This window comes from Trichechus manatus, unplaced genomic scaffold (assembly GCF_000243295.1).
Source record: "Trichechus manatus latirostris isolate Lorelei unplaced genomic scaffold, TriManLat1.0 scaffold00157, whole genome shotgun sequence".
Taxonomy (NCBI): domain Eukaryota; kingdom Metazoa; phylum Chordata; class Mammalia; order Sirenia; family Trichechidae; genus Trichechus; species Trichechus manatus.
The window spans coordinates 5,209,390-5,227,391 of NW_004444093.1; the positions used below are offsets into that span (position 1 = coordinate 5,209,390).

At 45.7% G+C, this 18,002-nt stretch overlaps 1 protein-coding gene across 1 annotated transcript in view; it reads left to right on the forward strand.

Moving 5' to 3' along the window:
- Positions 1 to 18,002, forward strand: part of MED15 (mediator complex subunit 15) — an 81,273-nt gene that overhangs the window by 41,619 nt on the left and 21,652 nt on the right. Inside the window, exons 3-5 of the mRNA XM_004386218.2 lie at positions 5,915 to 5,966; positions 7,650 to 7,679; positions 8,505 to 8,696. Coding sequence (XP_004386275.1) covers positions 5,915 to 5,966; positions 7,650 to 7,679; positions 8,505 to 8,696 — 274 coding nt within the window. The remainder of the gene's footprint in view (positions 1 to 5,914; positions 5,967 to 7,649; positions 7,680 to 8,504; positions 8,697 to 18,002) is intronic.

The following is an 18,002-nucleotide window of genomic DNA, read 5'->3' on the forward strand; positions in this document are numbered from 1 at the left end:
GTCTTTGTTGTAAGAGAGTCCACCAGAAGCATCTGACGATTATGCCATCTTGGCCACACCCCACACTGGGTTTAGGTTTTTTGATGGTAGTTCTGTTTTTAGTTTTGTTTTGTTTTGTTTTGTATTTTGAGGAAATGCCACAGTTGTTTTCCACAGTGGCTATTCCATTTTGTATTCCCACCAGCAATGGGTACCCAAAACCAAACTCATTGCTGTTGAGTTGGTTCTGACTCATAGCGACCCTATAGGGTAGAGTGGAACTGCTAGATAAAGTTTCCAAGGCTGTAATCTTCACAAGAGCAGACTGCCACATCTTTCTCCCAAGCAGTGGGTAAGGATTCCAATTTCCCCACATCCTTGCCAACATTTGTCATTTTCTGTTGTTGTTGTTTTTAATCTTAGCCATTCTAGTAGAAGTGAGATAGTATCTCACTGTGGTTTTGATTTGCACCTCTCTGATAGCTAATGACACTGAGCATCTTTTCATGTGTTTGGTGATCATTTGAATGTTCTCTTTGGTAAAATGTCTATTCAAGTCCTTCATCCATTTTATGTTTGGGATATTTGTCTTTCTGTTGTTAAGTTATTCAAGGGGTAGGTTTGGTTAAAGGCTTTTGGAGTATGTCAGGGCAGTAGTCTTGGGGAGTCCTCTAGTCTCAGCTTTGAGTTCTGTTCCACATTTTTCTTCCATTCTATCAGGAGCCGTCTATTGTGGCCCTGATGAGAACTATTCAAATGGCATAATGGGGGCATCTGATCTTCTCCAACTTCTCAAGGGGGAAGGAGAACCAAGATGAGCGGATGAAGGCTGCCTCCCATGAGGCAGAGGCCAGACACATCTCCTCTCTCCAGTCTTTCTACCAATTTTGACACCAACTGTCCCTCCCACAGCACTCTACTTCTCTGGTGGGTTCAGCAGTTCGTTTCAGTGGCTGCACAGAACTCACAGACAACAGTCACGATTATGGGGTTTATTAGAGAAGTAGCAGGTTACAATTCAGGATCAGAAATGACTCAGGATACAGTTCTTGGTCAGGATAGCCTCCCAACCATACCCAGAGGCAGGCGTCTCTCTGGCCCTTGGGCCTCTTGGACCGGCCAAGTCTCTGCCCTGCTTTGGCAAATGTTACAGAGCTCTTTTAGCTCTACTGATAAGTGCCTGGAGGCACCCTAATCTGCCACCAAGCCTTAGCCCAAAGGCGCTCAGCTCTGTCAGTCCATGGGTCAGTGAGCCTACCTCCTCCACCAAGTGCCCAGAGGCACCCTTCTCCAACAGCAGACTTCCTTCCTGAAGGTACTCAGCTCTCTCACTCTATGGGTCAGGAAGCCCACCATGCTGTCTCCTGCCAGTGTCCTGGTTCTGCTACTACTGCTTCTTGCTGTCTTTTGCCATTTCCAGTGTTACAGCTCTGTCTCCTGGGTCCAGGAAGTTCCCAGCACAGGGATCTCAGGTCCAAAGGACCTGCTCTCCCCCCATCTCTTCTTGTTGGTGGTGGTGAGGTTTCCCCTCTCCCTTCCCACCTCTGGTAAGCCTAGCAGGATAGAAAAACCGATCAATCCCCTTGTTAGGGTTCCATAGACCTTATTTGCATGGCCCCACCCCCACAAGGGTGTTTTGCACCTTATTTGCATTGTTAGCAAGCTATCCAATCCCCTTCGTTGGCCACAAGCACCTTATTTGCATAGTCTCACCAAATCATTTGGTGGGAGTTCCAAGACCATGGCGAGAAAGACCATGTAAAAGTGATCCCTCACACCAAAGGACAGTCACTAGTGAGTGGTAGCTTGACACCATCTAATTTTTCTGATGTCAGGGTAGATGAAGCTGTGTAGTAGAGGTTTTTTTTTTTTTTTTAAGTCAGAAAAATTATTTTCCCTATATGATTCTACCACCAACTTGATATCTGGCACATTTATTTCTGTTTATGTAAAAAGATGTAACATCAGACCTCCTCTGACTTCAGGGGGAGAGGAGAAAACATCAGCATCAGCCTAAAGTTGATTCCTATAAGGGAGAGGTCAAACATACCTCCTCCAACCTTTTTACCAGTCCGACACTGGCCATCCGTCCACGGCACTCTACTTCTCTGCAGGGTTCAGTAATTCATTGCAGTGGCTACACAGCACTTACAGACCATACTCACAGTTAAGGGTTTATCAGGGAAGTGACAGGTTACAATTCAGGATCAGGAAACATGTAGGCAAAGTCTGGAAGGCTTCCCCTGAAGAGGGGAGCACATTCATGCCTTCTTCAGTGCAGGACAGTTCTCTCAGCTCTGCTCAACCTTGCAGGCCTCCTCTCAGCCCCTGGAGGACAGGTTCCTCTTGACCTCCTCAGGACAGGCCTCTTTCTTGAGCCTTGGCCCCTGGCCTACACTCGGGCCTGGCCTCTGCCTTACTCTACCCTGCTCGGGCAAGTGTTAACAGCTCTTTAACCCTGCCTACAAGTGCCCAGAGGCATCTCAACCCCGCCAGCAAGCCTCCTGCCCAAAGGCACTCAGCTCTCTCTCTCCACGGGTCAGCATGCTTATTGCACCATCTCCCATTGGTCCCCTAGTTCTCGATGGCTGTGCCAGTGCCACTGGACTCTGCCGTGCTTGCCACTCCTTCTCGCCGTCTCAGGTGTTATAGCTGTCTCTGTCCCCTGGGTCTGTGAGGCTCTCAGCATAGAGACCCTGGAGCCAAAGGATGTTCTCACTGCTGGCTCTTTCTTCCTGATGGTAGTGAGGTCCCCCTCTGTCTCTAGGATTGGCTCCCTTTAAGCCTAGCGGGATGGCCAATCTAATTCCCTCCTTAGAGTTCTGTATACCTTATTTGCATGGTCCTACCTTCACAAAGGTTCCATGCACATTATTTGTATTATTAGCAAGCTGTCCAATCCTTTTGGTGGGCCACAAGCACCTTATTTACATAGTCCCACCCAATCATTTTCTGGGAATCACAAGACCATGCATGGCTAAAAGGGCCATATTAAGTAATTCACTGCACCACAGTTTATTTTGAATTTTTAGGGATTGTACTTTTTTCTTTTGATTTGGCTTTATCAGTGGATAAAAGATTGACATGCTTCCAAAGTGAGAACTACAGAACAGAGTAGATTCAGAGAAGTATTATTTCAGCTCAGTCCCCATCATGTCTTAGAGGTCATTGTTGAGCTCTGATTTTGATTTATTTTTGCAGTGTTTCTGTTTGCAGATATGAGCAAATATATGTATTTGGTTTCCCTTTGTCTTATACACAGGTAACACGTAATATATGGTATTTGACGTGTGTCTCTTACCTCCTGCCTCTTCCATTTCTGTGTTCTGGCGGTCCCTCCACACCCATGGCGGGGAGGGTTCTTCATCCCTTTTATGCTGTGTTGTGCCCAGGAGCACTCATGTAGGACTTGTACAGATCAGACAAGTTTTGAATTCTGTGGGGCCCTTTTTTCACGTTTTTTTAAAAACGTCTGTAAAATGGGCATGTCAGTAGTACCCACCTCTGATAGGGCTGTTGAAAGGATTAAGTGCGTTACTTCTTTTTTACAAGTTACATCTTTTTTTTTTTTTTTTAAACACGTTGCTGTAAAAAAAATTAGTATATCATGCTTATGAAAATACCTCATGGGAGGAGGACACAGCTGGCAAACAAATGTAGAAGGCGTGCGTTGTTTGCCTAAAAATAGGGCAGTGCACGTAAAGTGATTAGAACTGCACCTGGTCCCTAATCATGCTCAGGTGTTAGTTGTTATTGGTCCCGGTGGTTATCGTGTATGGTCTGGTAACACCAGCCTCACGAGCAATCTGGACACTTGCAAGCAGGAGAGCTGGTGCAGACTGTGCTCCTCCTCAGCCCCTTTTTTTCTCTGGAACTGTCTCAGGAGGGTTGGGGTGCTTTAGTGTAGATGGGGGGTACCATAGCCAGTCTGTCTGGATGGGAATTCTCATGCCTGGAAGGGTCAGTTTGGATGCCGGCATTCCAGAGGCAGGAAGTGTGGGGAGCAGCAACGTCATAGGCCCAGGGGGTTGAGGCACAGAGGCACTATTTTAGATTCTCAGGTTTTTTCCTGCTGGGAAGGAACATGGGGCACTCTTGCAGTTGACCCCCAGCACTCAGCCCTAAGGTGTTCTAGGATGACCCAGCCTTTGGAAGAATTTGGGAAATGTGTTTAAGCCACAGAAAAGTCGCTCAGCTGGAAATGTGACATAACTGCTCGTTGTGCCCTGTTTCACCTGTTAGGTGTTCCTGCCTCCTCCCCTCCTCCCACACTGGTTTCATGAGCCTTCCCTCTGCGGTAGCAAATCCGCTTCAGCCGAGCACTGACTGCACAGGAGCGGGCATCGTAGGCAGAGGGTGCCAGGAAGGGGAGCAGGAGTGGCACTGGGCCCTGCAGTGTCATGGGGATCTCTGTCCTGACTCCGGTGGTTGGCGAGAGGCCCTAGTTCTGTGCGGAGGGGGCTTGGGGACGTGTTCCTGGGCCTCATTTCATGTATATGCTGTCTGAGCAAAAGTACTATGTTGCTTTCTAAACCTACTTCCTCTTCTGCCTTTTATGGAAGTGGAGAAAGATGGCTCAGGGCCCAATGCCATGTCAGCCACTGGCCTGACTCTGCCTGGAGCCTTGTCCCCTTGCACTTGGCCACCTCATTTCTGTCCTGTACTTCCTCCGTCCCACACCTTCATTGCTCCCTACTCACCAACTGCTGTCCTACAAGGGACCAGCCTTGTGGCAGGCAATGGAGGGAGACTGTCACCCCAGCACATTGTCTTTCCCACCAGAAATTGGTGGGGCTTTCGGCAACTGAGAGTGTCACTGAGACTTCCTGAGCGCCCTCTGCCGAGCAGCACCTCACTGCCCCTCCTGTGCCACCCCCTCTGCCTGCGGCCATTATCCCAGCTTCTCCTCCCTTCCTGGGGCCACCTCCCCCTTGGGTTATCCTCTGCTCATTCCCCCAGCTGGAAGAAGGTGGTGAAGTGGTGTTTGGAGATAGATGAGGAAAAGTAAAGATTTAAAAAATGTTCTTATCTTTTTATATTCATCCCAAACCACTTTCATTTTACTTCCCTTTTCTATAGGGGTTGTCTCATGACATTCATTTCCCTGCTAGTCCCTGAGCTCACAGGCCTATGTCCCTAGGATGTACCTTCCCAGTGCTGGGGCTAGCCACGGGGCAGGATGGATGCTGCCTTGCTGGCGTGCTCTCTGGGGGACAGACTCAGATCGCAGCGACATGGAGCAGAAGATGAGGGCTTTGCTCTGCATTCTGGTGGAGATTTAACTCAGACGTCCCTTTGTGGACTACAGACAAACTCAGAACAGTGATTTACCCAGATCCCTGGGAATGAGTGTCCGTGGGTGCAGAGAGGACACTGTAGGGCAGGCTGGCCCTGCTAGGCACTGCCAGAGACACGGCCGGCCCCTCGGTAGTGCTAAATTCAGATTCACTCACATCTCTGGAAAGCACCACCCTGCATCCAGTCCAGATTTGCATGCAGAGGGAAAGCAGGAGGCAGGGTATTAAAAGTGAAAGCATTTCGATAAAAATAGTGCAGAAAGCGCCTGCCCTTATCCACTTTAGAGAAGCCCTGTGGCCACAGGCCAACCCTAACCTCCCCTATCCGGTGGTGTCTCCTCTGAGGAGGGGCTGCTCAGGGAGCTCAGGCTCACTCAGCTCCAGAAGGCCCTGCACACCCTCCTTGTTTTGTTTCTGCATCCTTTATTGGCTGGCACAGCTGAATGCTGACAACTCTTCTCTGAGCGATGGATTCCAGAGAGGGCCGAGCCTGGGTGGCGCATCACCGTCGTCACTGTGTGTTTCATTCAGCTCCGTGGCAGGAGCGTTGCCAGAAAGGGGCAGGGGGAGGGGAGGTCGGTCACACATGGTTTCACAGCTCTGCCTGGGATTAATCTACTTCCTGTTTCTATTTTTAGGACGAATACCTCTCTCTTGTGGCCAGGCTCATTATCCACTTTCGAGACATTCGTGAGTAAAGTTGTGCGTTTCTGTGTTGTTGTGGTCACAGCCTCTGTGGGAGTCGGGGCATCTGAACATGCCTAACTGCCAACAGCTTTCGGGAAAGTTCTTCACTGCACTTCATTCAATTCAGTATCCCCACGTCCCCGAGTCTGAGCCTCAGAAATGTGCATTTCGGCTTAATGGGAATGTTGACCTCAAAGTGGTCAGTTTAATCTCCTTTTTTAAAGCACTACTGTTTTTACTTCTCAAGTTCTTAAAGAAACAGTGTTTACCCTGGAACAGAAAATTCCCTTTGCTAAGGGTTGGTTTCATTAACCCATGGGGGCCTGACCTAAATGTGTGTTCCTGCAGAGGGGAAGCTTCTGAGGTCGCCTTCCTAAAGTCCACGTCTAGCTCTCTGCCATTGGGTCAGTGCCTGAGAGGGAGGCTGTGTGGCCCCTGCCACGTGCTGCCTTCTCCAGTTTGGGGTCCCTCTGGTTCTGTCAGCAGCGAGGCAGCAGCCCTGGCTTTTCAAGAGTGAGTGGTGGTGGTGTAACCTGGGGTCCCGGGGTCTTGGTGGTCTTTTGTGTGTTCGTCTAAGTGTGTGGACCACGGGTGGACACTGAGCATTCCTGAATGGTCACAGTCTCCCCAAAGGGAAGTGCGGTGGCAGGATGCTGTGTTCTCAGCCTCCAGTACCTTCTGCCAATGTGGTTGTGTCACCACTGGAGATTGGGGTGCTTCTTGATGCTTGCCATCCTGGGAGCAAGCCCTCGGACAAGTCCTGCTGCCTTTCCCCAATGGTCTAGCTGCAGTCAAGATATTAGTTGTAGCGACAGCTTCAGTACAGAAGTAGAACTTCAAGCTTACACTGAACACACAGAAGACCACCAAGGTCCGTGGACCCCAGGGTGCAGTGATACCCTTCACTTCTGAAAAGCCAGGGCTGCTGCCTGTTGGCTGACAGAACCAGGATCTATGGGCGAAGGGAACCAGTGACAACTTCAGAGTTCCCAGGGGATGGGTGGGTTTGACTTCTGTCAATACTAACTTTGTAGCCCAAAAGCTAGCAAGGTAAACTCCACTTGATTACACTTCCTTGCCTTGTTTGGGGAGGTCCTGTGATGTGTAGGAGACAAGGAACCGTGAGCCTGGAGCAAGGCGAGGCTGCTCAGGGGGTGTCAGTGGTACAGCAGTGCCCATGGCCCTGTCCTCCAGCTCACAGCGGGGCATGGAGCTTGGAGCAAGTCCTGAACAGGTATTTTCTGAACCTTGAGGACAGAGGGGGCTGAGAGAGAGTTGACTTCACGTTCCCAGCACCATCTGGGCCTATCATGGACTCCTTAGCTCTCTGGTTGTTCCTCGGGGCCTAGGCTGAGACCTTGACCTGGGAAGAAGGGGAAGCCATAGGGGAGAGATTACCACCCTCAGCAGGTTCCAGCCTTGGGACAGTTCTCCAGGGCCCCAGGCTGACCCTGAGGCAGTTCTGTCCCCTGGCATTTTCCCAGCTACCTGGAGCACCCCCCCAGTCGCTGGGAGCACTGAGAGCTTCTTGGGGGTTCAGGCTGCGAGGCTCTGCATGTGTTCTGTCTAGTTTCTAGGCAGGACCAGCTCAGCTTTAGCAAATGAGGTACCAAACTGTGGTCATGTAAAACTTTGTTTACTTTGTGTGTGTGTTTTTTTTTTTGTTGTTGTTGTTTTTCTGTATAGATAACAAGAAATCTCAAGCTTCTGTAAGTGGTAAGAGTTTTTCCTTTTTGAATTAAAGTTTTGGATTTGGGGCGGCAGGAAGGAGATAATGGGTGCCATGTGTGCCTGGGCCTCACCTGTTACTAGAGGAGAACGTTCGCAGAGAGAACACCTCCAGCAGGAAGCCCCGGCATCCATGAGAACGCTGCTGAGCAGGGTCCTGGCCTCGCCCCCCTCTCTCCGTCCCTCCCATCCAGTCAGACTGTGAGGGCAGGTGACCCACCCATCCAGCTTCAGTGAACACTCAGCAAAAGGAGTATTCAAATCCACAGAATTATTAGGACATCTTCTACAGTTTTGAGCTCTGTGGGAGAGAACTATTCTGGTATAGTCTGTGTAATATCTTGTAGTAGTATTTCTTAGAGAACAGCATGAATTCTTATTTTTAAGTTACAGAGTGTCTTTGTAAGTAAAAGTACGGCATTCTTGTGAAAGGTGTAATGCCATCACACTTCGCTGGGTCTTGGGACCTCCCAGCTGTGTATGCACAGCAGGAGTGCAGTGCTGGCAGGGTGGTGCCTCCAGCCCTGGAGGCCCTTTCACATTAGGACCCTGGCACAGACCCAGCGAGGAATGTGGGGCGTTCTCCCTGCTCAGAGTCCAGGAGCGGTGATAGACACACCCAGTGTCCTAGCCTCTGGTATGCAAGGTGCTGGGCCGGGGCCTGGAGAGGCTCCCGGGACTTTGTGGGCCCCCACCACTTGGGGGCTTTGAGGATAGAGCCTGTAAGAGGAGGAGGTTGGTGCTCATGAGGCCTCACACCCTTGAGCCCCGCCCAGTCAATGAGTGTTTCTAAGATGCCATTGTGTCCCACAGATCCTATGAATGCCCTGCAGAACCTGACTGGTGCCCCTGCTGCAGGAGCCACTGGAATCAACATGGCTGGTCGAGGCCCAGGACAGACCCTAGGTGGGATGGGCAGCCTGGGTGCCATGGGGCAGCCACCTCCAGGAACCTCCGGAATAGCCCCACATGGTATGGCTGTTGTATCTACAGCAACTCCACAGAGTGAGTACCACGATCCCCAGAGAGCTTGCAACTGCCTTTGCAGGGATGACGCGTTGTATTCCTTTGCCTACAGTGGTGTTGCAAAGAGCAGGGTGTAGTTCCAAATAGCTCTGTCTTTTTTACTTTGTGGCATAGTGGGTAACAGTTCAGCTGCTAACAGAAAGGTTGGAAGTTAGAATCCACCGGTTGCTCCTTGGAAATCGTATGGGGGCAGTTCTACTCTGTCCTATAGGGTCATCAAGTCGACAGCAATGGGTTTGGTTTGGGTTTTTTTGGTGTATAGAAAGAGCAAAGTTCCAAGCCTTCATTGAGCTACCAGAAGGGTTAAGTGACATCAAGGCCCTTCTACTCCTAGGCAGGAGAAAAAGACTCGTGGGAGCCTGGGGTAGCCTGGGACTCCATGCCTGGGGTTGTTTTTTTAACTACAGTAGAGACACTTAAGTTCAGGGTGTTCTCAGCCTTGAAGTAGTGCTGTGGTCAGTGCCGCAAGACCCCTTATTTGTCCCACGTCTTGGGAGCTGTCCCTTCTAGTACCGTTCCTGCGCTTTGGTCAGCCCTGGATTGTGGCTTAGCCACATCTCCATTGAGCTTCCCCTTCCTTGGAGAAAGAGCTTTGTCCTCTGTTCACTTCCCTGCAGGAGGTGGCCCCTTGTCCCAGCCACATGGCTGCTCTGGCCGGGAGCAGGGCTGAGATGCTGGTGTTCCAGGTGGACCATAGCTTCTCTCAAGGGGAAGCAGAGAACCTTCTCCCTCCTCTCAAGGGCCTGTCTTGATGTGCCTCTGATTCTCATAAGCGTGCTGATTTTTCTTTTCCTTTTTGTAACTTTTTATTTAAGACTCACAGGAAGTTGCAGAATAGTACAGAGAGTTCCCACGTGCCCTTCATTCCACCTCCCCCAGTGAGAATATCTTCCCTAGTACAGTGTCAGCACCAAGAAATGGACACTGGGGAAATACTGTTAACTCAGGTAGAGACCTTACTCAGACCACACTGCTGGTTTTTACATGCATTCTTGTGCACGTGTGTGTCTGTGTGTGTAGTTCTGTGAAATTTTGTCAAATGTAGGATCAAATAACCACCACCCCAGTCAGCATACAGAACTGCTCCATCACCACGAAGGAGTTCTCTCATATTACACCTTAATGACATGGCCTTCTTCAGCCTGAGCCCTGGCAACCACTGACCTGGTCTCAGTACTATGATTATGTCACTTTGCGAATTCCATATAAATGGAATCATGCACTATGTGATGTTTTGAGATTGGCTATTTTCACTCAGCATGATGCCCTTGAGATCCATCCTAGTGGCTGTATCAGTAGTTATGCCTTCCTATGCCAAGTGGTATTTATGGTATGGATGCACCGCAGTTTGCTTATTCATTCACCCTTGAAGGACATTTGAGTTGTTTCCAGTTTGAGGCATTACAAGTAAAGCCGCTGTGAATGTTTTGTACAGGTTTTTGTGTTTTGGTATATTTTTGCCGTGTATATCCCACAATAACCCTGGGGCAGGGGCGGGCAGAGTTGCACTCTCTACCTTGCTAATGAGGCAGCTGAGGCCTAGAACTGTGGAGTCACACAGCCAGGCCTGACGAGCTGGGCTCAAACCCGGGCTGTCTGCCTCGAGCACCCACTCTCAACCCTCCCACTGCGTTCTGGGCCAGGTTTCCTGGATGAGCATTGCCTCACTCTTCTCGGAGGCCAGTGTATCCTCATTCCCACGCACTCCTGCTCTGGAACATTCTCCTGTCACCAGCGATCTCCTCCCTTCTCATATCTTCAGTCTCTTCCTCTTATTGGCTTCTTGCCATCTGTCTCATAGCACATTCTAGTTTCTCCATCCTAAAACAATCTTTGCTTGGTTCCTCATCTCAAGCTCCCATTTCACTCCTCTCTCATAAACATACCTGTTATGGACACAGGGATGGTTTGTGGAGGGATATGCAACTGAAGAAATAATTTCTTTAATAAGAGTCAGCACAAGCTGGTTCCTGTGAGACAGAAGTTAAAGATGTCCCAGATTTCCAGCTTCTCCAAGCTGATGTACCACTCCATCATCTCTAACTCCGACTACTTCCCCTCTCTTCAGTACTCTTCCTCCCGTCTTTGGGTTCAGTAATTCACTGCAATGTCTCTCAGAACTCACCAGCTGTTCTTACAGCTAAGTGATTTATTAGGGAAGTAACAGGTTACAACTCAGGATCAGAATCAACTTGGAAGTAACTGGATACAACTCAGAAGACAAGATACAGTTCTTCAGTCAGGACAGCTTCCAACCAAGACAGCTCTCAGTTCCTTGTCAGCCATGCCGGCAGGCAAGCCATTTGCTCAGGCCTGCTGCCACCAGGCTCTGCCATCTCTTGGCTGCTTCTCACCATCTCATGCCATTTCTTGCTGTCTTCAGTATTACAGCTGCTTCTCTCTCTCTGTGTCTGTCTCTGAAAATCTTCGTCAGGTTGGCTGCTTAAACAGTGAAACCTATGAGAGCCGGACTCAGCGGGACTGCCTTGTTTTTCTGGGTGTTGATTTTAAGTTTTCCTTCTCTGACAGGTTTCTCTGCCTTACAGAGGTTCTGGCTTTCACGGGTTTAGACTATATAAGCCAGTCACTCAATCCTTTTTGGTGGTTTTGAGTACCTTATTTGCATAATAGACTGACCCATCCCTACAGGGTACATAAAATAGACCAATCACAGGTTAAGCTGCCACCCAGCCAATTATTTTTGGCAAAATTATAATCTCAAGGCCAGAAAGGCCATAAACATGTTTGCCCTGCAGACCACCCATGGCCTTTTTTGGCCATGGATTCTTCTATCTAACATTTGGAGGGTTACTTCCCTCTCCCCATGCATTTTACCTATCCAAAGCAGTCATTAACAGTCCTTCAACCTCCAGAGTATGGCCCCGAACACCCTTTTGACTCACTGCTGAAGTCACTCCTCAGGTTCACCCTTCAGCCAAAGATTAGTTAGACAGGCCAAAAAACAAACAGTAATAAACATAGCTTAACCACTCATACGAGACTAAATGGGCACACCAGCCCAGAGACAAAGCCGAGAAGGTGGGAGGGGACAGGAAAGCTGGACAAATGGAATGGGGACCCCAGAGTCGAGAGGGGGAGAGTCATGGGGTTGGCAACCAATGTCATGAAATAATATGTGTATTAATTGTTTAATGGGAAGCTAATTTGTTCTGTAAACATCCATCTAAAGCACACACGAAAAAAAGTCCTCAGTAGGACAGAAACTCCTCAGAGTCAGGTTACTAAGGTACCAGCCATTCAGGTCTGCTGCAGGTGTCCATCTGATCTGGTCAAGTTCCAGAACTCATGTTGACTTCACTGTTTCTTTGGAATGGGCAAGAATATGGATCTCTTGTAATTGGTTGGCCAGGTAGCTATCTTTCAGATTTCTTGGCATAGACGAGTGAGTGCTTCCAGTGTTGCATCCATTGTTAAAGCATCTCAGTTGGTATTTCATCAATTCCTGGAGGCTTGCTTTTCACCAATGCCTCAGTGTAACTTGGACTTCTTCGTTTACTACTATTAGTTCTTGGTCGTATGCTACATACCTCCTGAAATGGTGAACAACGACCAGTTCTTTTTGGTACAGTGACTGTATTTCTTCTGTCTTCTTTTTTTTCTTTTCTTTTTTTTTAATACTGTGTTTTAGGTAAAAATTTGCACAGCAAGTTACATTTCCATTTAACCACTTTTATACAAATTGTTCCGTGACATTGGTTACAGTCTTATATCTTCTTTTGATGCTTCCTGCGTTGTTCAGTAGTTTACCCGTAGAATCCTTCAGTATTGCAACTTGAGACTTGAACTTTTTCTTCAGTTATTTCAGCTTGAGAAATGCCAAGCGTGTTCTTCCCTTTCGCTTTTCTAACTCCAGGTCTTTGCACAGTTCATTAAATACTTTACTTTGTCTTCTCAAACCACCCTTTGAAATCTGCTGTTTAACTCTTACTTCATTTCTTCCATTCACTTTAGCTATTCTACGTTCAAGAGCAAGTTTTAAAGTCTCTTCTGACATCCATTTTGGTATCTTCTTTCTTTCCTGTCTTTTTAATAACCTCTTGTTTTCTTCATGTATGATGTCCTTGATGTCATCCCACAACTCATCTGGTCTTTGGTCGTTAGTGTTCAGTGTCAGATCTATTCTTAAGATGGCCTTTAAATTCAGCAGGATATATTCAAGGTCGTAGTTTGGTTCTGTTGGACTTGTTTTAATTTTCTTCAGCTTTAACTTGAACTTGCATATGAGCAATTGATGATCTGTTCCATAGTTGGCCCCTGGCCTCGTTTGGACTGATGACATGGAGCTCCTCCATTGTCTCTTTCCACAAATGTCATCAGTTTGATTCCTGTCTATTTCCATCTGGTGAGGTCCATGTGTATAGTTGTCGTTTATATTGTTGAAAAAGGTATTTCCAGTGAATGAGTCATTGGTCTTGCAAGATTCTGTCATGCGATCTCTGGCGTCATTTTTATCACCAAGACTGTATTTTCCAACTACCGATCTCCTTTGTTTCCAGCTTTTGCATTCCAATCACCAGTAATTATCAATGCATCTTGATTGCATGTTTGATAAATTTCAGACTGCAGAAGTTGGTAAAAATCTTCAATTTCTTCATTTTTGGCTTTAGTGGTTGGTGTGTTAATTTGAACAGTAGCCGTATTGACTGATCTTCCTCATAGGCATGTGGATATTATCACTGACCGTGTTGTACTCCAGGATAGATCTTGAAATGTTCTTTTTTGACAGTGAATGTTATGTCATTCCTCTTCAATTTTTCATTCCCGTCATAGTAGACCATATGATTGTTCAATTCAAAGTGCCAATACCAGTCCATTTCAGCTGACAAATGCCTAGGACATCAATCTTCAAGCATTCCATTTCATTTTTGAAAATTTCCAATGTTCCTTGATTAATACTCTGAACATTCCACGTTTTTGGTTGCTAATGGGTGTTTGCAGCTGTTTCTTCTCATTTTGAGTCATGCCATATCAACAAATGAAAGTCTCAAAAGCTTTACTCCATCCATGTTATTAAAGTTAACTCTACTTGGAGGAGGCAGCTCTTCCCCAGTCATATTTTGAGTGCCTTTCAACCTGAGGGGCCCATCTTCCAGCACAGTATCAGACAATGTTCTGCTGTTATCCATAAGGATTTCACTGGCTTATTTTTTTTTTTGGAAATAGATCTCTAGGTTCTTCTTCCTACTATATCTTAGTCTGGAAGCTCCACTGAAACCTGCTGGTATTTGAAATACCAGTGGTAAAGCTTCTGGTATCACGGCAACACACAAGCTACCACAGTACGACAAACTGACAGATGGTGGTTCTGTAAAATAATCATGCTCAAAGCTAACCTCCATATGAACTTGCCACATTCCAGACACTCTTTTGAGTGTTTTATCTATAACATTATTTAATTCTTATTCCAGTGTGTGAGGAGTCCTGGTGGCACAATGGCTGAGCACTTGGCTGCTAACTGAAATGTGGTTGTTTCGAATCCACCAGCCACTCCGTGGGAGAAAAGATTTGGCAATCTGCTCCCATACAGATGACAGCCTAGGAAACCCTGTGGAGTAGTTCTGCTCTGTCTTGTAGGGTCGCTATGAGTCAGAATCGACTCAGTGACACACAACATCAACAACAACCAGTGTGTGATGGTAGGTACTGTTAAGTCAGGAGAGGGTATATCATGTACACCAGGGATATTGTGTTCATGTAAAAACCTTCTTTAAAAACTAATTAGTATTCAGAACGAAAAACAAAGAAGGAAACCAAAGACTCAAAGAAGAAACTAGTCTATAGGACAAATAATTTACATGAACCATGGTCTCATCTACCCTGAAACCAGAAGAACTAGATGGTGCCTGGCTGCCACTACTGACCATTCCATTCAGGACCATAATAGATGTACCTTGATAGAATGGGAGAAAAATGTGGAACAGAACCTTGGATTTCTAAAAATAAACCAGACTTACTGGACTGGCTGAGACTGGAGGACTCCCCGAGACTATTGCCCTGAGACACTCTTCAGACCTTGAACCGAAACTAATCCTGAGGTCATCTTGTAGCTAAATAACAAATAGCTCAAAAAAAAGTAGCACTCGTGAGTACTGTGCTCCCTTAAAGAAACCACGTATATGATCTCAAGGAACATCTAGCTCAACTAGCATAACATAGTTTATAAAGAAAATGTTCTACGTTCTGCTTTGGTGAGTAGTGTCTGGGATCTTAAAAGCCTGTGAGCAGCCATCTAAGATACTCCACTGGTCTCACCTCTTTGGGAGCAAGGGAGAATGAAGAAAACTAAAGATACAAGGGAAAGATTAGTCCAGAGGACTAAGGGACTACATCTACCATGGCCTCCACCAGACTGAGTCCAGTACAACTAGATGGTGCCCGGCTACCATCACTGACTGCTCTGACAGGGATCACAGTAGAGGGTCCCGGACAGAGCTGGAGAAAAATGTAGAAGAAAATTCTGGCTCACAAAAAAAGACCAGACTTACTGGCCTGTCAGAGACTGGAGAAATCCCGAGGGTATAGCCCCTGGACACCCTTTTAGCTCAGTAATGAAGTAACTCCCGAGGTTAACAAAACGAGACTAAATAAAGGAGCACACCAGCCCAGGGGCAAGTAGTAGAAGGCAGGAGGGGACAGGAAAGCTGATAATAGGGAATCCAACGTCGAGAAGGGAGAGTGTTGACATGCCATGGGGCTGTTAACAAATGTCATAAAACAGTATGTGTACTAACTGTTTAATGAGAAACTAGTTTGTTCTGTAAACCTGCATCTAAAGTACAATTTAAAAAAAAAAAATCACCTATATGATCTGCTTTCCTAATAAAGGAGGCAGAGTTAGTGAGGGGAACCCGTTCCCACTTGTCACGCTTCTTCCCTTGAATGAAGATATGATTCATGGCCCTCTAGCCATCATGTTGTGACCATGAGGATGAAAGCAGACTTGCTGAGTAACTCTTACGAGCACCTGAAACAGTGCCTGCAATGGCCTACCTGTAGACTTCATATGATGTGAGAAAAAATGAACCCATTTGTTTAGACCACTAAAACAAAAAAACAAATCACTTATATGAGACCAAACGGTCAACAATTACTTTAAAGCAAAGATGAGAATGTAAGGGGTCAGGGAGACTAGATTAATGGAACCTGAACAACCAGAATGGAAATAATGAGAAAGTTCACTCATTGTGAAGAATGTAACCAATGTCACTGAACAACTTGTTCAGAAATTGTTGAATGGGAACCTAAACTGCTGTATAAACCTTCACTGAAAACACAAGTGTTTAAAAAAAAAAAACAACTAGTAAACCTAATTTAAAAAATAATGTTCTAATGTCCTTGTACTATTTGGGAAAGAGGTTAAAATAGTGATAAACTTTACACTTTAAGTTAAATATGCATGATAAAATTGAAAAAGTAATTGCTAAAACAGTAGAAATGATTTGTAAATTTCAAACCAACAGGAAGAAATGGAATGAGGGAGAGGGAAAAAACAAAAATCCAGCCAATATACAAAATCGATTTCAACCATCCAACAAAAATGCAATTTAAAAAGGAGAAGGAGGAAGCTTAGAAAAAGGAAAGCAGATAGAAACGAGTTGAAAAATATAAGTAATCACAATAAATGTGAATGGACTAAGCTTTCCTGCTAAAAGACAGGAAATGTGAGATTGAATGTATGTAAAAGAAAACAATACAGCTATATAATCCTTAAAAGAAACACATATGAAATACAGAAAACTTTGATAATAAATAATTAACAAAATGTATCTGGCAGTTATTTCAATTACCTTTCTCATTTATTGACAGTTTAAGCAGACAAAAAGTGATACAGTTAGAGAAGATTTGAACAACGTAATGAACAAGCTTAATCTAAGGATGTGGATAGAACAAATACATTTACAAAATTACGGCATAAAGCAAGTCTCAACAAATTTCAAAGTATTATTGTCATGTAGTGTTCTCTGACTGTAGAGTAGATAAGGTTAGAAGTAAGTAACAAAAAGATTAAAATTTTTTCTTACGCCTATCAGAATGACTAAAAAGTGACAACACCAAATGCTGGCAAGGATGCAGAGAAACAGAATCTCTCATACATTGCTACTGGGAATGTAAAATGGTACAAACATTCTGGAAAACAGTTAAGTGGTTTCTTTAAAAACTGACCGTGCAACTACCATACAACCCAGTGTTACACTCTGGGGCGTTTATCACAGAGAAATGCAAACTGTTCACACAAAAACCTGTACATGAAGGTTTGTAGTAGCTTTATTTGTAATAGCCCAGAACTAGAGCCACGCTAGATATCTTTCAACAGGTGACTGGATAAACTGGTACATCCATGCCATGGAATATTCAGCAGTAAAAAGGAACAGACTATGATGTGATACAGCTGGAATGAATCTCCACAGAATTACGCTGAGTGGAAAAAGCTAATTCCAAAATTTGCATCTTGTGTAGTTCACTTATATTGCATTTTTGAAATGACAAAATTTTAGAAATGGAGGGCACATTAGTGGTTGCGGGGTGGGGTTGCTGTAGAGAGGTGGCAGCACCTTGTGTTGTTGGAACTGCTCATTGTCTTGATGTGGGGGTTATGCAGTCATACCCAGATGATCTAACTTTGCAGAACTAAATACATGCACACACACACAAATGAGTACACATCCTGGTTGTGATTTCATACTATGATTTTACAAAATGTTTCCATTGTGGGACACTGAGCAAAGTGTACAAGGGATCTCTGTATTATTTCTGTTTGTTTTTTTTAGACAGCATTTTTATTTTATTGTGGATATATATGATAGAAAAGTTGCCATTTTAACCATTTTTGCGTGTACAGTTCAGTGACATTAATTCCATTCACCCTGTGCAACTGTTACCACTACCTATTTTCAAAAGTTTTTATCACCCCAAACAGAAACTCAGTACTCCTTAAGTAATCACTCCCCATTCTCCCTAACTCCCAGCCCCTGTAACCACTGTAAATTTTTGACTCTACATTTGCCTATTCTAGGTATTTCCTATAAGTGGGATCATACAGTATTTGTCCTTTGTGTCTGACTTATTTCACTCAGCATAATGTTTTCAAGGTTCATCCACGTCTTGGCATGTATCAGAAATTTATTTCTCTTTATATTGTTGTTGTTGTTAGGTGCTGTCGAGTCAGTTCTGACTCATAGCAACCCTATGTACAACAAAGTGAAACACTGCCCAGTCCTGCGCCATCCTCACAGTTGTTATGCTTGAGCCCATTTTTGCAGCCAC